General features: G+C 41.2%; 1 protein-coding gene across 1 annotated transcript in view; it reads left to right on the top strand.

Moving 5' to 3' along the window:
- The window catches only part of Sel1l (SEL1L adaptor subunit of ERAD E3 ubiquitin ligase), a 64,798-nt gene extending 48,376 nt beyond the window's left edge, over positions 1–16,422 (top strand). Inside the window, exons 19-21 of the mRNA XM_008828663.3 lie at positions 60–232; positions 6,765–6,893; positions 12,233–16,422. Of these exons, the coding sequence (XP_008826885.1) occupies positions 60–232; positions 6,765–6,893; positions 12,233–12,442 (512 nt within the window). The 3' untranslated portion in view covers positions 12,443–16,422. The remainder of the gene's footprint in view (positions 1–59; positions 233–6,764; positions 6,894–12,232) is intronic.
- Positions 16,423–17,602: the final 1,180 nt, after the last annotated feature.

The following is a 17,602-nucleotide window of genomic DNA, read 5'->3' as shown; positions in this document are numbered from 1 at the left end:
TAAATAAATAAATAAATAATTTTATTTACTGGCAGTTTTGCATTTAATTTGTCTTTAAGGTTATACTGTGGCTAGAATTAAGCTTGGAGACTACCATTTCTATGGATTTGGCACTGATGTGGACTACGAGACTGCCTTTATTCATTATCGTCTGGCTTCTGAGCAGCAGCATAGTGCCCAAGCCATGTTTAACCTGGGGTATATGCATGAAAAGGGACTAGGCATCAAACAGGTGAGTGGGCATCCAAATTGATGTTTGAGTAATATGAGGAGAAATGCCTACATGTGTATAAAAAACGGAATTTCTTTGGCAGTCCATCAGACTTCAGGCCAGTAGGTTAAGAAGCTGATTTCTAGTATTTCAGAAGACTGTGCCTCCATCTCTGGTTTTTAGGACACATTAGTATTCTCGCTGTTGTACTGGGATATGAAGTTACAACTAGGTTCATGACATGAAGGTGTAGCACTGCTTATGTTTCAGAAATGTTTCCACCTTTAGCCAGTTCCACTATTTTGAATTATTTTGAAATGGATTCAGATCTTTTCTACTGATGATCTTATTTCTGACTCCTTCATCTTCCTAATGAAGTCCAATGTTCTCTAGACCTTTGGTGCTAAGTTTTTGCCTATATGCCTCCAAAAGGATTTTGAGAAACTATATACTACTTACCTACTGTCCTACTTTGAGTCTCCATTGCTGTGACAAAATACTCTGACCATTACCAACTTAGGGAGGAAGGGGTTTATTCAGCTTACATCTCCCAGGACACAGTTCATCACTGAGGGAGCCCAAGGTAGGAACTCAGGGCAGGAACCTGGAGGCAGGAGCTGGAGCACAGGCCATGGAGGAACGCTGCTTACTGGCTTGCTCCCTGGCCCCTGCTCAGCCTGCTTTATTATACAACACAGGCCTGCCTGCCCAGGGGTGGCACCACCCACAATGGGCTGGACCCTCCCACATGACTCAACATATCTGTGAAGATGCCCCACAGATATGACCACAGCCAGTCCAATGGAGGCAGTTCCCCAATTGGGGCACCCTCAACCCCCATGTGTCAGGTTGACACCAAAGCTGTCCAGCACAATTGACCCCTTGTCACCTTGACACACAAACACATTACCTTTCCAGTTCTTGTCCCCAAGATATGATGTTAACATTATTGTCACAGTACAACCTCAAAAGCCCCATAGTCCTTTAAAAAATCGAAACACTGAAATATCCATAGTCTCTTTGTAAAAAAAAAAAAAAAAAAAAGTCTCTTAACTGTGGGTGGGCTTCTATAAAATCCAAAGCAAGTACTGTCTTATTTCAAAGGGAAGAATCAGGTACGTCTAAGCAAAACCAAAGTCCAGCAAAGTAGCTCAAGGCTGGACATCTGGGATTCATGATCCTCTGGGCTCCAAAGGGTGCTGATAGCTCCCCTCCTCTGACTCTGCTGTCCACAGTACACACCATCTCACAGACCCAGGCCAGCTCCATTCTACACCTGATGCTGCTGTCCTTAGTGGTTGTCCCATGGTCCTGGTATCTCCAAAAAGCTGAGGTCTCCACTGAAACTAGGGCTGCACCTTCACCAATGGCCTCTTCTTGCCTCTTGGAGAGAGTCTGAGGCTTTGCACCCCATGACCCCTTCAATTCTGGGGTCTTCTCTGCAACTGAAGCTGCACTTTCATTTATGGCCTTTCCTGGCTTCAGAGTGCCAAGCCTCAGCTACTCTCTGTGACCTTTCAACACCAGAACCCTGCAGGGGTTCCTGCTTCCAACTTGAGATAGAGGCTCGGGTCCCCTCTTGACCACTGTGTGCGGGCCCCAAGAAAATACTTGCCAAAAGATTTCATCACAGTGATGCTGGTCTCTTGTTACTTAGAGCTGATTTTCAGCCTCAGCTAACCAGAACCCACAGATTCTCAATTCAAAATATCACACAAACAGCCCTGATAGTCTCTGCTTCCCTTTGAAGCTTCACAAGCCAGGCCTCCATTATTCACAACTCTTTCAGCATAACTGTTCCAAGCTCCACAGCAACAAACTCTAAGCACTCAATGACTTTTCCAGGCCAAAGTTCTGAACACTTCCACCATCCTCCAACATCAGGTCTGTCACAGCAATACCCCACTCTCTGGTACCAATTTCTTCCCTAGTTTGTTTCTCCATTGCTGTGACAAAATACTCTGACCACTACCAACTTAGGGAGGAAAGGGTTTATTCAGCTTACATCTCCCAGGTCACAGCTCATTTCTGAGGGAGCCCAAAGTAAGAACTCAGGGCAGGAACCTGGAGGCAGGAGGTGGAGCACAGGCCATGGAGTAACACTGCTTTCTGGCTTGCTCCCCTGATCCATGCTCAGCCTGCTTTCTTATGCAACACAGGCCTACCTGCCCATGGTTGGCACCACCCACAGTGGACTGGACCCTCCCACATTACTCAGCAATCAACCCACATCACTCAACAATCAAGAAAATACCCCACAGACATTGCCACAGGCCAGTCCAGTGGAGGCAATTCCCCAATTGAGGTGCCCTCAACCCAGGTGTGTCAAGTTTACACTAAAACTATCCAGCACACCTACTTTTAACATTTAAATTTTTCTTAGGCTTCAAAGGGCCTAAAATAAGCTATTTTAAATAGTAACACTTTTAAAATAAAATTATTAAATTTCTCTTATAATATGCAATCCAATCTAAACAGAATAATTTGATGTCCTCTATTCTTTAAATATAAATGTAAGTTCTTTAATTAATTAATATCTTGATTTTTTTCCCCTAAATTTTATATTGTCAGTGATAGCTTCTACATAAAGAATTATATACTAATGTTCTGTCTTTAATGCTTAAGTCTTTAACTGGTCATTTTTTTATGCTTACTGCCAACAAAAAGTATATCAATTTTTTAAAAATTTTTATTGAGCTTTTGTACATCTCATACAACAGTTCTTAATCAAATTCAGACCACCCCTGCAATCCATACCCCTTAACCCCCCCACCAGACCTCATGTATTCCTCCATACATGTTAAGTCCTGTCTAGTCAAGTATTTGTACCCAGATGTCCTTCAGTGCAAATTCATCCACTGGAGTATAGTGAGCCTATCTAGAGATCAATAGTATGTAAGCCATACTCTTCCCCTACCCAGTAGTAATCAGTCTCCAATAGTTCCTGTTCTAGGGCTGGCCCACCACCCAGTTCTCTTGCTCCACTCTGGGCCCTTATCTGATTGAGTTGGCATGGGTTGATTGACACCATTGCCACAAGTTCACATGTACAAATTTCCAGTGGCCTGAAAGCCTCTGCTTCCCTGTGTTCATGAACCAGCCCTGGCCCCTGGCTCTTAAAATCTTTCCACCCCTCTTCTGCAATGGTCACTGAGCCATAGGTGGGTGAGGTTTAATATAGGAGTCCTAGACAGGGTCACACACTCTTCAGTCTCCTATTCTTTAAAACTTGGCCAGTTGTGGCCTTCTGTGTGCATCGCACTCTGTTGTATAAGGAAACTTTACTGGTGAAAGTAGAGGGATGCACTAGTTTTCTCTCCACCTCTTGTTTTGCTGTGTTCCATGCTCCTAGGTGTAAAGGTTCGACTGTAGCTGTGTCACATAGGACTGGGCATCTCTCAGACATATATTCTCTGTGTCTGACCAGTTGTGCAGTTCTGCAGTAGTCTCCATCTGTTGCAAAAAGAAGCTTCTTTGATGAGTGGCATACGGTACACTTGTCTGTAAATATAAGGATCCATATTTAGCATATGGTAAGAAATTTCATTTGTCTAGAGATATGAAAGAGAGTTTTCTCTAGGCTCTCTGACCTCTCCAGCCATGTGTATTTGGCTGAATTTACAGTGCCACCCATAGTTCATTCCCATTGAGGGTTTTAAGTCCAACTAGATCCCCCCCCCCCCCCCCCAGATAACAGTGCCACTACTGCACCTATAGAGGTAGTTTGCTGTGCTGGTCATTATGGTTATTAGGCTGTCAGACTGTGTTGGACCATTGAGTGATTTTTTTTTCCCTTTGAAGTTTGCATATTATCATCTAACATTATGAGGGCTAAACTTCAGGTAGAAGGCTTTTAGGTCATTTCCTGTGCCATCGCTCCAAGCCCTGGGTCTGAAGTATGCCCTGTCTTCAGCAGTAGGGTTTTGGGAGATAATCACAAGCTCTGACAATAGCCTGAGTTATTTTAGGAGTCTCTTGGACCACTCTGACCAACCACTCAAAGGGAGGTCGGATGGGAGAAAGAAAGAGTAGAGATGAATGGATCTTGGAGGGCTAGGGAACCCAGAGGGACATGTGGTGCCCCCCAAACCTCCTGAGAAATGCACATACAGTGTCTGAACGTTAGTGCGTATGTACACCTGGGAGCCGTATGGCAAGAAACACTGTCAATTTAATTTTACTTCCCATTATATAAATGTTAAAGAAACTTCATAACATATTACTTACTGTGGGCTGGTTATTAATACTTTGTCAACCAATTCAGTAAAATTAAATTTTTATTTTTGTGTTATTAAATGTTTTAGGAAAATGAAGTTTTTTAGTTAGTTTATTATTAAGGGCATTTTGCACTAATTCTATTTTTCATTTTATTATAAACATGACTGGACTCTTGTTCACATAAATAAGTACATAGAGTTTTAACAGTGTCACTAAATTCTTTAAGCTACTTTAGAGTGAAAATCAGAATGATCTGTCATTTAAAATTGTTAAGTGTGATATGGTGGCACACACCAGTAATCCCAGCACTCAGGAGGCTCAGGCAGGAGGATCGCAAGTTCTCTGACATCTTGGGCTACATAGAAAGAACCTGTCTCCAAAAAAGTTAGTTTTAGAGCTCTATCTGCTGATAACTTGAAGGATTTGCCTTCATATCTGGGGCCATTCACTTCTCAGTTCCTGGGAAGAGTACAGAAAAGATTTACAAGGCTTGTGAAGTGACTATTAATTATACCCCTTACTCTGTTTCTTAGGGGTATTCGTTAACCTAATGTGCTCAGAGATTGAAGGATTCCTGTTAATTTCATTTTGTTAATGCACCATTTTTTGACAAAGTACTTTTTAAAGTTATCTTAACATTGAGACTATTAATTATGATTAGATGCTTAAATGTAGTTTACCAAAACTCTAGAACTGCAGACAGTGCATTCAATTTCGGGAAGATCTCTGCCATGTGACATATTTAGTAAAGCTTCTCTATTGGGCCCATTAGCCCAAACAGACTTAGTTTCTGTCATAAAGGCTGGCTTCAGTTTTTAATTCAAGTGACACTATAAAATAAAGCTCATCCATACATTATAAAGTGTAATGAATAACGAATACAACAAAAGGCATAATATTCAGGAAGCGAATGAGGGTTCAGCTCTTGAGGAAAAAGTAATCAGATACAAAAGTCAGAGTATCTCATATCATGACATATATTTACAAGTCGTAATCACTTTTTCCAATTTTTCCTACATTGTAAATGAAACATCCATATTGCTAAGAACTAATCAGTCCAGCTGGGCATGGTGGCACATGCCTATAATCCCAGCCCCTGGGATATGGAAACAGGATGAGGTCAAGGTCATTCTCAGCTACCTAGGGACTTCCAGACCAGTGTAGGCTACCTAAAGTATGAAGATTGGGAATTATTAAAAAAATGTAATTCAGGATATGATTTGATATGTTTTAATTATCCTATTGAATCATCCACAGAGCACAAAGTTTGTTAGCATATAAAGTTGGGTCCCAAATCCAACTTTGGTAATCAAAAAATGTTAGAATTATGTATTTTTTCAAATCAGATGCTAACCATACTCTGACCACTAATCAAAGATACTTTTCTTTTTAACTAATGACACAAGGGTAAGAATCAGGAATAACTGGAAGTCACTGCTGGTTATATAAGTGAGGGGTAATTTTTAGTGCTTACCCCTCCTTTCTCGTGTATCACGGAATTCTGTCCTAGAGCTTGGTATTCTTTGACAGTGGGGCATGGACGAAGTCAGAGATTTAAGTAAAAATTTTTCACAACTCCCCCTATCCCATGCTGCCATGTGTCTGAATTTTGAACCCTCTGTCCTGGTCTAGAATTAGTAATGACTTGGATCACCCTTTACAGGGACCTGTCTACATTAAGAAGCCCTGTGATGGTTTATGACCAACGGGCACAGGAGCCTTCTCCAAAACCAGCATTGCAGGGTGTTTCTGTGTGAGCTCTCTGAGGTTTGCCTACCCCCACCGTAACTGAGGAAGGGGTGGGTATGTGAGACTGATGCCACCCTTTGCAAAGGGGACAGGTTGCCATGCACATAACCTTGATCCCTGCTGTTTCTGTCTTAGAAAGACACATAGTAGAAATTGAGGAACCCCAAAATAGATTGCCTTACCATTCTCCATGCAAGAAGCAGTAGAAATTCCCGAGTGTGCCTACCCCGGTTTCAACTGAAACTGGAGTTACTTTACACTGATTGAAGTTTTACGTAGGAAGGATTAGCTTGGAACTTAGAGGTCATCCTTGGAAGTCTCCAGGTCAGCGTGTCCACACATCAAATCCTGTGTTACACTGGAGGAAATGAGCTAAACTTTCCAATTCCTGATTAAAATTTTTCAGAATTATCTAGTTAGGTAATTAAAGAAATTTTACCTGATTAAAGCTTGGGTCTTTCCTTTAGGTGAGGGAAATTAATTTTAAAATGAAAACTTAAAAGGTGAAACATTTTCCTGAAACATAAACTAAATATTTTTAAACCTATTTTGATAAATTATTTTTGCTTTGTTCCCTGCACTCTAGGATATTCACCTTGCAAAACGCTTTTATGACATGGCAGCTGAGGCCAGCCCTGATGCACAAGTACCTGTTTTCCTGGCACTCTGCAAATTGGGTGTCGTCTATTTCTTGCAGTACATACGGGAAGCAAATGTAAGTGATCTGTGTCTCTTCTACTTAAACTATGAAGTATGCCACCTTCTCAGGCCTGGAGGTTTGTACCTTAGAAGTTGAAAGACAGGGAGCGCTGCACTCTCAGTCTTAGTTCTACCGTTCTGCCCAGGGGAAGGGCACATGAGCTTACTGGGTAAGTTGAAGGTAGACAAGCAACCAGCATGGTTTTTAGGTATCATCTATGGTGTGCTTACCTAAACCATTTGTTAGTGCTGCAGGTATGTTCTGGTTTAGGGAAAACTGAGACTAACACATGACAGTTTGAAACAGTAGTTAATGAAATTAAATGATGCCTAGCAGTAACTCAAATCAATATCTGTAAGAGAACAAAGAGCAGGTGGAGACTAACCAAAGAACCTGCTGGTGCTTCTGATTCTCACAACAGTGAAACATAAATTAAAAACGCCACCAGACTTTTCCAGTCTAAAATAGCCTGAGTTTCTTAACTAAGCTAATAGAACCTAGAGAGGAGGTATGTTAGCTGCGCTCTTCAAAGCTGCCAGCTGTAGTTAACAACTTACATGCCAGTGCCCTTGGTTTCTGCCACTTATATTTTGCTCCAGTACCCGTAGTCTCTAATAATGGGTTTGCTGGTACAGCATTTTGCTCTGTAAACCCTGTGGTGTTCAGAGCCATCAGGGCTGTAAAAGGATGCTGTTTGAACCTTTCATGAATGTCTTTGAGAACAGATGGTACCCCCTTCATTAGAGTCAGACTCAAGGTTGAGCTTTCTCTCTGCACTGCAGATTTAAAAGCAGTCACTGCTGCTCTCACACAAACAGAAAAAACGGACTTCTGTCACTTTGGTACCTTAGCCCACACTATTGAGGCCCTCCACACACAGACCCCCAAGACCTGAGAGATAACAGACTGTCCTCCCAGTTGCTTACATGTGTGTATGTCAGTTGTCTATAGAGTTCCTTGGTAGCCTAGGCCAGAGTGTGCCGCACCTAAAAGGCTAACAGTGAGGGCTGCAGATAGAGCGAGGAGATAGACCAGTTTCCTAGTATATGAACGGCCCTAGGTTTGATCCTCAGCAGCACAGAGAGAGAGGGTGCCAACAGTGTGGCCATTCTCTGATTCTCTCAGGGCTGGTTCAGGCCCTTATCTCCCATAATGTTTGTCAGTGATTTAATGATAATATACCAGAGAGAGGATATCTTTGCTGGGTTTTTGTTTTTCTTTTTTTTTGGTGAAGCCATGAGTTTATTGTGTTACTTAAAGGAGTGTGTGTGAGGGTTGCTTACAGGAACATGGAAGACTGCAACACTGAAAAGCCCACCCCACCATGGCTGCAATCCTGGGGCTCTCTGTACAACTTGCAGCAGCTCAACATATCTGGGAATCTCCTCCTGGCAAATAAGCTCATTGGAATGTCTCCTCTAGGCCTTTGGGCTGAGCAGAGACTCCTCCCTCCGCAGTTGTTTACTGCTTCTGTAATATGAGCAATTCTATAATATTGGGCTTATGACACTTGGAAGTTTCGACTTTCCCAGACAGGTGATGTTTGTATTTCCTGAATCTCATGAGCCTCTCTCCTCCTTCTGGGAGGAAATATTTCAACTTGGAAGAAATTGCTGTACAACAAATTACTTTCTATTTTCATAGTACTTCAGTATTACTTTTTCTGTATAAGATTCTTTTGGCTATTTGAGGTGTTTGGTGAATTTTAGAATTTTTTTTCTACTGTGAAGAATATCATTGGGGTTTTGATGTGGATTACCTTGAGCCTGAATATCAATTTCCATAATGTAGCCGTTTTCCCGTGTTAACTGTGCTAATCCATGCAGATAGGGGGTCTTTTCATCTTCTGTTGTCTTCTTCATTTTCTGTCATCATTGTTTGGAAGTTTTCTTTGTAGAAGTTTACCTCCATTATTCCTAGGTATTTAAATTTTTATGAAGCCATGTGTGAATTGGATATTTTCCTTGATTTCTTTCTCAGCGATTTCTTTCTCAGCAAGTTTATTATTGGTATCTAGAAAGCTACTGATTTTTGTATCTGTTACTTTCCTAAAAGTGTTTACCAGTTCTGCAAGTTGTTTGCTGGTCTATTCTGTCTTTCAAGTGTAGGATCCTGCTGTCTGCAAGCAGGGATAATTTGCTGCACTTGATCCTTGTCAAAAGGCTGAGAAGTGATGTAAACAGGGATAATTTGACCTTTTCTGTTCCTTTTATTTATTTATTTATTTTTCCTCTTGGCATTTTGCTCTAGCTAAGACTTTGAACACTAACTCAATAAGAGAGGAGAGTCTTTTAGAAGACATGTTTTTAGTTTTTCCCTATTTAGCTTAATGTTGGCTATAGACTGTTATAGTTAATCTTTATTATGTTGAGGTTTGTTCCTTTCATTGCTGGTTTCTTTAGGGCTTTTTATAATAGAGTGGTGTTGGACTTTGTCAAATGCATTTTCTTGTATTGATTGAGATGATCTTAAGAGCTATGTCCTCAAAAGTCCATTTATGTGTTGATTTGCATGTGTTGAGCCAAACTTGCATTCTTAGAATGAAGCCAGTTTGGTTATGGTGTATGATTTCCATATGTTCTTCAGTTTGGTTTGCAAGAATTAAGTATTTTTGAGTGTGTGTTCATCAAAGAAATTGATCTATGGTTTTCTTCCTTCATTGTGTTCTTGTCTGGTTTGGTGTCATAGAATGGGTTTGCTTCATAGAATGGGTTGGGTAGGTTTCTTCTCTTTCTGTTTTACCTAGCGATTTGAGAAATATTGGTGTTAGCTCTTCTTTTTTTTAATTAAAAAAAACTTTATTGAGAATTTCATACATGCATATAAGGTGTTTTGATCAAATCCATTCCCACTCCCTCCCCTCCCATATCTCCCCATCACTTTCTTTCTTTCTTTCTTTTTAAATGGGGTTTTTCCTACTCTAGCAGTCCCCTCTCTTAAGAGGTCTCCCTAAAATCTTTTGAGGATTAGATACAAGCTCCCAAATACTTTCGACATTTTTGGCCTTTGGAACATAGTATGTTGCTAAGAGGCCCAAGGACATTTTGACTTTTAGCCAAAAAACTGGTTACTTTTCTTTGGAGTCTTTTTACCCTAACTGCCTAGCCAATTCCTACCTCCTATTCTTATACCATGCACTGAAGAGGTTACCCAAATAGCCAATAGGAAATTGGGACGCAGACTGCTCTGGCTTCTTCCATGCTGAACAGGGATGCAGGGTGAGGCAATTGGAGTACCCCTTTCAATGGGTCTATCTAAAAGACTCCCAAATTGCTTTTTGTGTGTGTGTGTGAAGGAGAAGTAAAGTCAAGAGTAATTAGCATTACAAGTTCTAGATAGGGAACTAGAAAGTCCATTGGAATTTCTTGACAAGGGCTTCCGAAATCATCCCTCTGTTGGGTTCTTCCTCGTTTTTCTTTTGTCTTCCAAGGCTGGACTCTAGAGTGATAGACTCAGGATTTGTTTTCAGGCACTTTGATAGCTGTTGTTTGATAGCTGTTGGGGTGGTTAGAATTAGTGCCAGTTCCCTCTCAAAGGCCTCTAGATAGGGGGAGAAAATAAATTTATCCATCATTTTAGAACAGTAGCTGGTTGTCTCCCTTAGCTACAGGTGGGCACTACAGTATTGCAGACCAAGATTTGAAGTCTTATATCTGAGCAGCACTTTCTGGCTAGGAACAAAATCATCAATGACAATAATTGTCTAAATAACTTTTTATATAGACTTAAGCCTAATGTCTGGGAAGTGTAATCCCTTGAACTCTTAAGAAATATACTGATGGCTTTAGTCTTTGGTTATACTTTCCTTTTGGGTGTTTAAGACCATACAGTTGGCCCAAATAAATCAATTTATTTTTATACCTAAGGTCGTTTGAGGTTCTGTTCCTCAGGGATCACCAGTTCCATCTATGTGACGATAAGTTAAAACTCAACCATGTCTGGCTTCACTTGGAAGCATGAATGAGATGCCTCCTCTGAGTTGACCCTTCTCTTTGTAGACTGGACGCTGGTTCATGTCCATCTCTTGGGGTCTCCATGTCCTCCCTGAACAAGAGGACAGGTGACTCACCACAGTTACAGGATATTTTGAGAAATAGAACATCCCAGACAATCTTATTCATCTTTATACCCACATCCCAAATGGCACCCTCCCATAGCCCCACCACCACCACCACTGGAGTCCATATACTCTGTTATCCCTGTTGCCATCCCCTGTTGTCAGTGCCCCCAGCAGTTCCCCAGTGCTAGTCTGTCCGCTGAGTCTAGTCAGCCTATTTGGAGTTCCTTGTTTTAGGAAGATCAGCTCTTCTTCATCTAGCAGCAATCAGTTGCCAGCATTCCTCTAGATAAGATTGGCGTCTGCTGTTCATTTTCCCAGTTCTATGCTGGGTTACTGGCTAGGAGTCTCTTAGGCCACCCTAGCCAATAACTCAAGGGAAGGTATCTCCTGTCTGGCATTGTTTCTTGTTATGTTTCTGGTTTTTTAATGCAGAAAGACCCAAACAAAAAAATGAAAGAATGATGAGCTAAAGGAGACTAAGTATTGGTGATAAGAAAGTCAAATGTAGCCAGGCGTGGTGGCACACACCACCAGGCCAGTTGGGGCTACAGTGAGACCCTGTCTCAAAAAGACCAAAAAGAAAAAAAGTCGAATGTGTGGTCTCCCAGGGAGCATGATAGTTTACTATAGTTTTGTTCTAGAAAACTTCAGCACCCATATCTACAAGTATATGAGAGGGCTTTAGTCATAATTTTGTGTTTTGTGTTTTGGTGAGAGTCAGAAAATCTCAGGTTTATCCTCATAAAACAGAATCTTAGACTAAAATGTGTAAGTTCTAATTCATGTGTTTAAAATAGTGTGCATTTTAGTCAAAACCAACTAAAAGGCATCAGTCACTCCACTATTGAGCACCTGAGTTGCTGTGGTGTTCAGTTACATGGAGAAGTGGTAGAGTAGCTGCTGGTCCTTAGAAGCACCGTTCAGCAGGCATACTGTCCATGGCACACTTAAGAGCTGTACTGGTATTCGAACTTTCCCCTTCTTCCTTTCTTGTCCCAGTGTTCCCTTCAAATATTTTCTGTTAGAAATAGTTGGAAGTTGGTGCATTAGATTACTGATGGGAAGAACTATTAGACATGTAGTCAGCTGTTAGGAAACAGTAGCTCAGTTCCTGAGACACATCCCTGTGAGCTTCAGTTGAAGACTTTAAACCCATTTTTAAAAATCGTTGCAGAATTTCCCAGTAAACAGTTCTTAACAGTTCTGTGTTTATCACTAATTGTGATGTAATTCCTTTCAGAGTTTTTTCCCTGACATGAGGTGCTAATGCTTTCTATGTGTTCTTCTCATTAAGATTAGAGATCTATTCACCCAACTGGATATGGACCAGCTTTTGGGACCTGAGTGGGACCTTTACCTCATGACCATCATCGCACTGCTGTTGGGCACAGTCATAGCTTACAGGCAGAGGCAGCACCAGGACATGCCTGTCCCCAGGCCTCCAGGGCCACGGCCAGCTCCTCCCCAGCAGGAAGGACCACCAGAGCAGCAGCCACCACAGTAGTAGCCACCTGGCCAGCTGGGTCCATGACCACTAAGGAACTCGGTTGCTGAGAACACTTGGATTTGATGAAGGACTGTGGATGGTGGCCAGCTCCTGGAAGAGGCTCCAGGAAGCATTGAATTCCTAAAGCTGCTTAGAATCTGATGCCTTTATTTTCAGGGACAAGTAACTGTTACCTAAGCTAAGTTGAATGTTTGTTTCAGTGCCATGTGGAATAACAGCTCTCAGTGGCTTTCCCTCCTTTTTTCTTTCCTTCCTTCCTTCTTTCCTTCTCCCTTCCTTCCTTCCTCCTTCCCTTTTTTCTGGAAGCATATAGGAGACACTCTGATATGTGCTATTCCCAACTGTCTTTCTTGGGTCCTTTTCATCTTTTCATTGCCCACAAGTTCTCCTATCAGCTGTCTTTAACATCCCGTGCATTGACACTAAAAACTGACCAAATTGGAAAAACCTAGTTAACTGCAAGTTTAACCCTCAACATGCTTAAGTCTGAAAATAGAACTTGCTTTTTACGTTTCAGAAAAAAAAAAAAGATGTCTACGAAGTGTTTTGGAACTGCAATAACTGAACAAATTTAGCAGTCTACATGCATTTTTTATTTTAAAAGCAATTGTCTCAAGGTCTCTTAAATTGGTGACTGTGACACTTCATACCATACTTCTTCAAAGACTGAAAGGCTTTGTTAAAGAATTCTGTGTGAACTTCACTTCCTTGTAATGGAATAGAAACAAAACTTGATGGACTGACATCTTGCACTAACATAAGAATTCGCCCCCACCTACTCATTGTAATTTGCCTGTTTGCGTATACAGAGTCTTGATCCAGAAGCCAGGGGATGGACTAAATGGAGAAAGAGAAAACAGTCTTAAAAGACTTTGGAGGGATCATAGAGACACTTTCCCAAAAGCTGAAACACTTGGTTCCCAGGTTTTATTGTACTTTGCGTTTCTTACTGCACAGAGAACAAATAACCTTCCTGAACTCTTCAAATATGAAATACTGTTGTCCGGACATGGGAGGCAGTGACAACTCTTAGAATACTAAAACTCAGAGAGTTGAGGATGGATTACACCCTGTGATTGGCAGGAGCCAGTGTCTGTGTGCACCACTCTGTGTTCCGGTAGCTTTTTCTTTCTGACAGTTTTATGTGGCCATAGCTGTCACATTCACCACCATTCTGTTGTTAATGTTAGAAAATTCAAGACTATTACACTTGAGAATTTCCTGCTTAAATAGATGAAAAGACCAGCAGTTGAGAACTTTACATAATCACCCAAATGAAAGAATTCAAACCTGAACTGAACTTTTATTGTTTGCAATCATCCAGTGGTAGTGTTCACCAGCCTGTATCCAGTCAGTGAGTGGACAACAGCCTATTTATACTCACTTTACACTTTTCTTCCATAAGCCATCATCTGCCAGGAAACTTAGGTTTTTTACTTGTAGAGTTGTAATGCTTTGGGTTTTAATGTTGGGATTGTAATTAGAATTAGATTTAATTAATCTAAAATGAATATGAAGGTTTAAGTGTGAAGTTGTGTACTTTTGTGTGTGTGCTTACAGTATTATGGGAAACTTGGTAAGCAAACTTTCCTCCCAGACAATTCACCTCCCAGTTTGAAGAGGTGGTCATGGAGAGGACCATGCATATAAAAGTGTAGCTTTGAGAGGTAGCAGATATTCCTCTCAAAAATGTAAGGTTGCTTTGGGAGCACATGTAAATATTAAAGCTTGTTCTGTGTCTTAGAGTGCGGGTGGTACAGTAAGTTGGTGCCTTTGCTGCTGACACTGCCCCAACCCTGCCCCCGGCAGAGTAAGTATAATCCATGGTAGCAGCCGCTCTCTGTTTAGAAGACACTGTTTTAATTTATTTAGAAATTAACAGGAACTGGGTGCATGGCATGTCCCAGATACTTGAGGGACTGAAGCAGAAGATGACTTTAGCCCCAGAGCCCAAGACCAGCCCAGGCAACTCAATGAGACCCAGTCTCTAAAAAAACAAATAAAAAGTTGGAAACCTAAGATGACTATGACTTCTATGTTTTCCCTCTGCCGTCCACCTGAAACCTCCTTGGGCGGCATTTTTACATATGTCTCTTCTTCCCGCGTGGAGTACTTGGAGAAAATAATTTTTAAAATAACACACACTGCCTAAGGCTAGATGGGAAAGTGTGTCATTCTCTGTGTAGCAAGCTTCCTGTCACCTTGCCCCTTGCTGTCCTTTCCATTAGTGACACCGCAGGTGTCTTTTTCGTGGTTTGTTCCCACCCTCTATTCTCACCCTGGGTCCTTCACTACCAGAAATCTGAACCGTATGTTTTATTAAACAATTCAGTTCTTAACGGTTTCTTTCAAAGACCATCTCAAGATATTTTGTTCCTTTTTTCCTACTGTTCAAGGGACATGGTACCCAAGCAAATAGAAATTGGGTTTGGTATTTCTCTTTAAAAATAATGCACAATACTTACCTAATCAAATGGCATCCATTTGAATAAAATGGCAATAAAGCTAGTTAATGTCAGTGACATTAAGCCAACTCCGGGATTCGGGAGTTTTAGCATTAGGACTAGATGTACCAGGTGGAGCGTGGCTGTCTTGCTCCCTGTGGCCCGCTCTGCTGCTGCCCTTGGTGGTCTGGCTTGCAACCTGCCAAGCCGGACAGCGGCACTCTATTTGGCTGCTGTTGTCTTGCGCACCTGCCTGGTTGGTTATCCAACTATTTCAGAGTCTTGAGACCACTCATTTCTGTCATATTTTACAAAGGTGGCATTGGTAGGGTTTTGTGTTTGAAGTTTTTGTTTCTGTTTTGTGGGTTCTCTTGGTTACTAGCTGATGGCACACACACACACACACACACACACACACACACACAAAAAAAAAAAAACAAAAAAAACAAAAACCCTAAATCAAAGACTACTTTTTCAAATCAAAATTCATTAACACTCAAACCAGATTCATGTCAAAGTACAAGTCCTTAGTCTTGATATCTTGAAGCTGTGCCACCCTTCTGCACAGAAGGTTAATTTCTGAGCATTTTCCACTAAACTCTCTTGTTCCTGTACCGTCGGGAAGCATAAGAAACCTCTTCTTCCAGCAATATGGTGATTGAGTGCTCTGCGTGTAGAATTTGGGGTTTTGTTCTGCTGGTTGCTTGGTTTTTTTCCTCTCTTCTCTGTTCCCCTGTTCAGTGTTTGGGAAGTAGGCATGGAGGCCTCCCAATGAAAACCTCAGCTCTTCATGTGTGTACCACGTGTACAAGTGTCCAGTTGCATCTGCAAAACCTTCACAGAGGTTTGGACTAGCATTTTACATGTACATTTCATAACAGTGCAGCCTGTGTTTCCTTCAGTGAGAGCAGGATGTATGTAAGAAATACTCAGCAAAAGAAAACCTTTCCAAAATGTTTTCATCAGTTACTGCTCAAATATGAGTGAAAACGTAAATTTTCTGTGCACCGTATTGTCTGGAGCATATTGTCTGGTTTTTAAGTGGGCTGTGTGCTTTGAAGAGAAGCTGAATGAACCCATCCACTTGGTATTTCAAGAAAATTTAAAATAACACCAAATAGCAATGATTTGTATCTTAAAGAGACCATTTATACAAATAAAAATCTGATTTTGTATACATAAGAAGGGTCCTTTGGTTATGTGCAGGGGATCATTCAGCTCTGCTGTTTTTACTATTTATCGACAAGCAATCTGACACTATAACTCCTTTATTTAAAAACAATGTTATATGATCAAAGTGTGACCACTATAAATATTTAGGAGGGGAAGTTTTAAAAGACCATAACCTGGCATTGTGAAGGAACACCACAGTAAACTTTTTTGTAAATTTATTTTGTATTTAATGAAATGCAGTATAAAGGCTGGTGAAATGTATTATAATTGTGTAAACAAATCCTGTTAATAGAGAGATGTACAGATTCGTTTTGTACTGTATCTTGAATCTTATGAAATAAAGATCCCACCTCTGGTTAATGTGTTTGCTGTAGTGAACCACGCCCAAACCCCCTTTCATTCGGACTCCTGCTTTAACCTGAAAGGTTCTACTGTTTAATGAACCTTTTTGTTGAAAATTCAGAAACTACTAGAATGCATTCATCTGGGGAAATTTGAGTCCATATTTTCACCTTTAATTTCTGTAATTCAGATTCCTATAAATACTGCCTTGGGGAGAATATCAATTTGCTAAGATATGTTGCATTAGTGAAATCTCTGATGTTTGATCAGAATCTGCCTGAGATGCATATAGTAAGCAGGATTCACCTCAATGTAGCCTGATTAAATATATCAGAGCATATCTGTGCACACTGGTCCCAAAAGGTTTAAGGCAGCTTACAGAGACACATAAATGCAACACAATACAACCTCTTTACACAAGATCTCACTAAAAGGGGAAAAAGAAAACAGCAGTAGTAAGCTAGGAGTAAGGTTTGTACACAATATCCAGGTTTGGGGCTGGGGCCAGTGGGAGAGGACTTGCCAACAAAGCATGGGAAGCCCTGGGATCCATCCTCGGTAGGGACAAAGCTGCAAGTGGGCTACATACAGATTTATTCTTCCCCCACTCCCTAGCAGCCAACTGGAACAGGTGATGAAAGCAAAGTGTTCCAGCTTAGCAACATCAGATTCCTGAATGAGATGGCTGAATAATGCAGATTGCCACAGGTGCCATCTTGAATTTCAATGTTACCCCATGGAACGCAGCCACCCCAGGTGACCTTAGCAAAAGTAAAAGTGATGAGGGTCACGAGAGTTGCAACATCAGCTATTTGGTAGGTCCATTAACTTCCCGGAGGATAGTAGTTGACATAGGATATACCAGCTTTGAAATTTGCTTATACTAGGCTGTGGGGCTCACCATTTATCCATCTGGATTTTCCCCAGTCCTCTTCCATGGCCTTGCCCACTTGTATCCTTTAAAAGCAAAAGTAAAAGTGATGAGGGTCACGAGAGTTGCAACATCAGCTATTTGGTAGGTCCATTAACTTCCCGGAGGATAGTAGTTGACATAGGATATACCAGCTTTGAAATTTGCTTATACTAGGCTGTGGGGCTCACCATTTATCCATCTGGATTTTCCCCAGTCCTCTTCCATGGCCTTGCCCACTTGTATCCTTTAAATGCATAATTTTAAAATGAGGCATGGTAAAATATA

This window comes from Nannospalax galili, unplaced genomic scaffold (genome assembly GCF_000622305.1).
Source record: "Nannospalax galili isolate Female #2095 unplaced genomic scaffold, S.galili_v1.0 scaffold374, whole genome shotgun sequence".
NCBI lineage: Eukaryota > Metazoa > Chordata > Mammalia > Rodentia > Spalacidae > Nannospalax > Nannospalax galili.
Note: the sequence above shows the minus strand (reverse complement) of the source record. Positions and strands in the feature narration are given on the sequence as shown.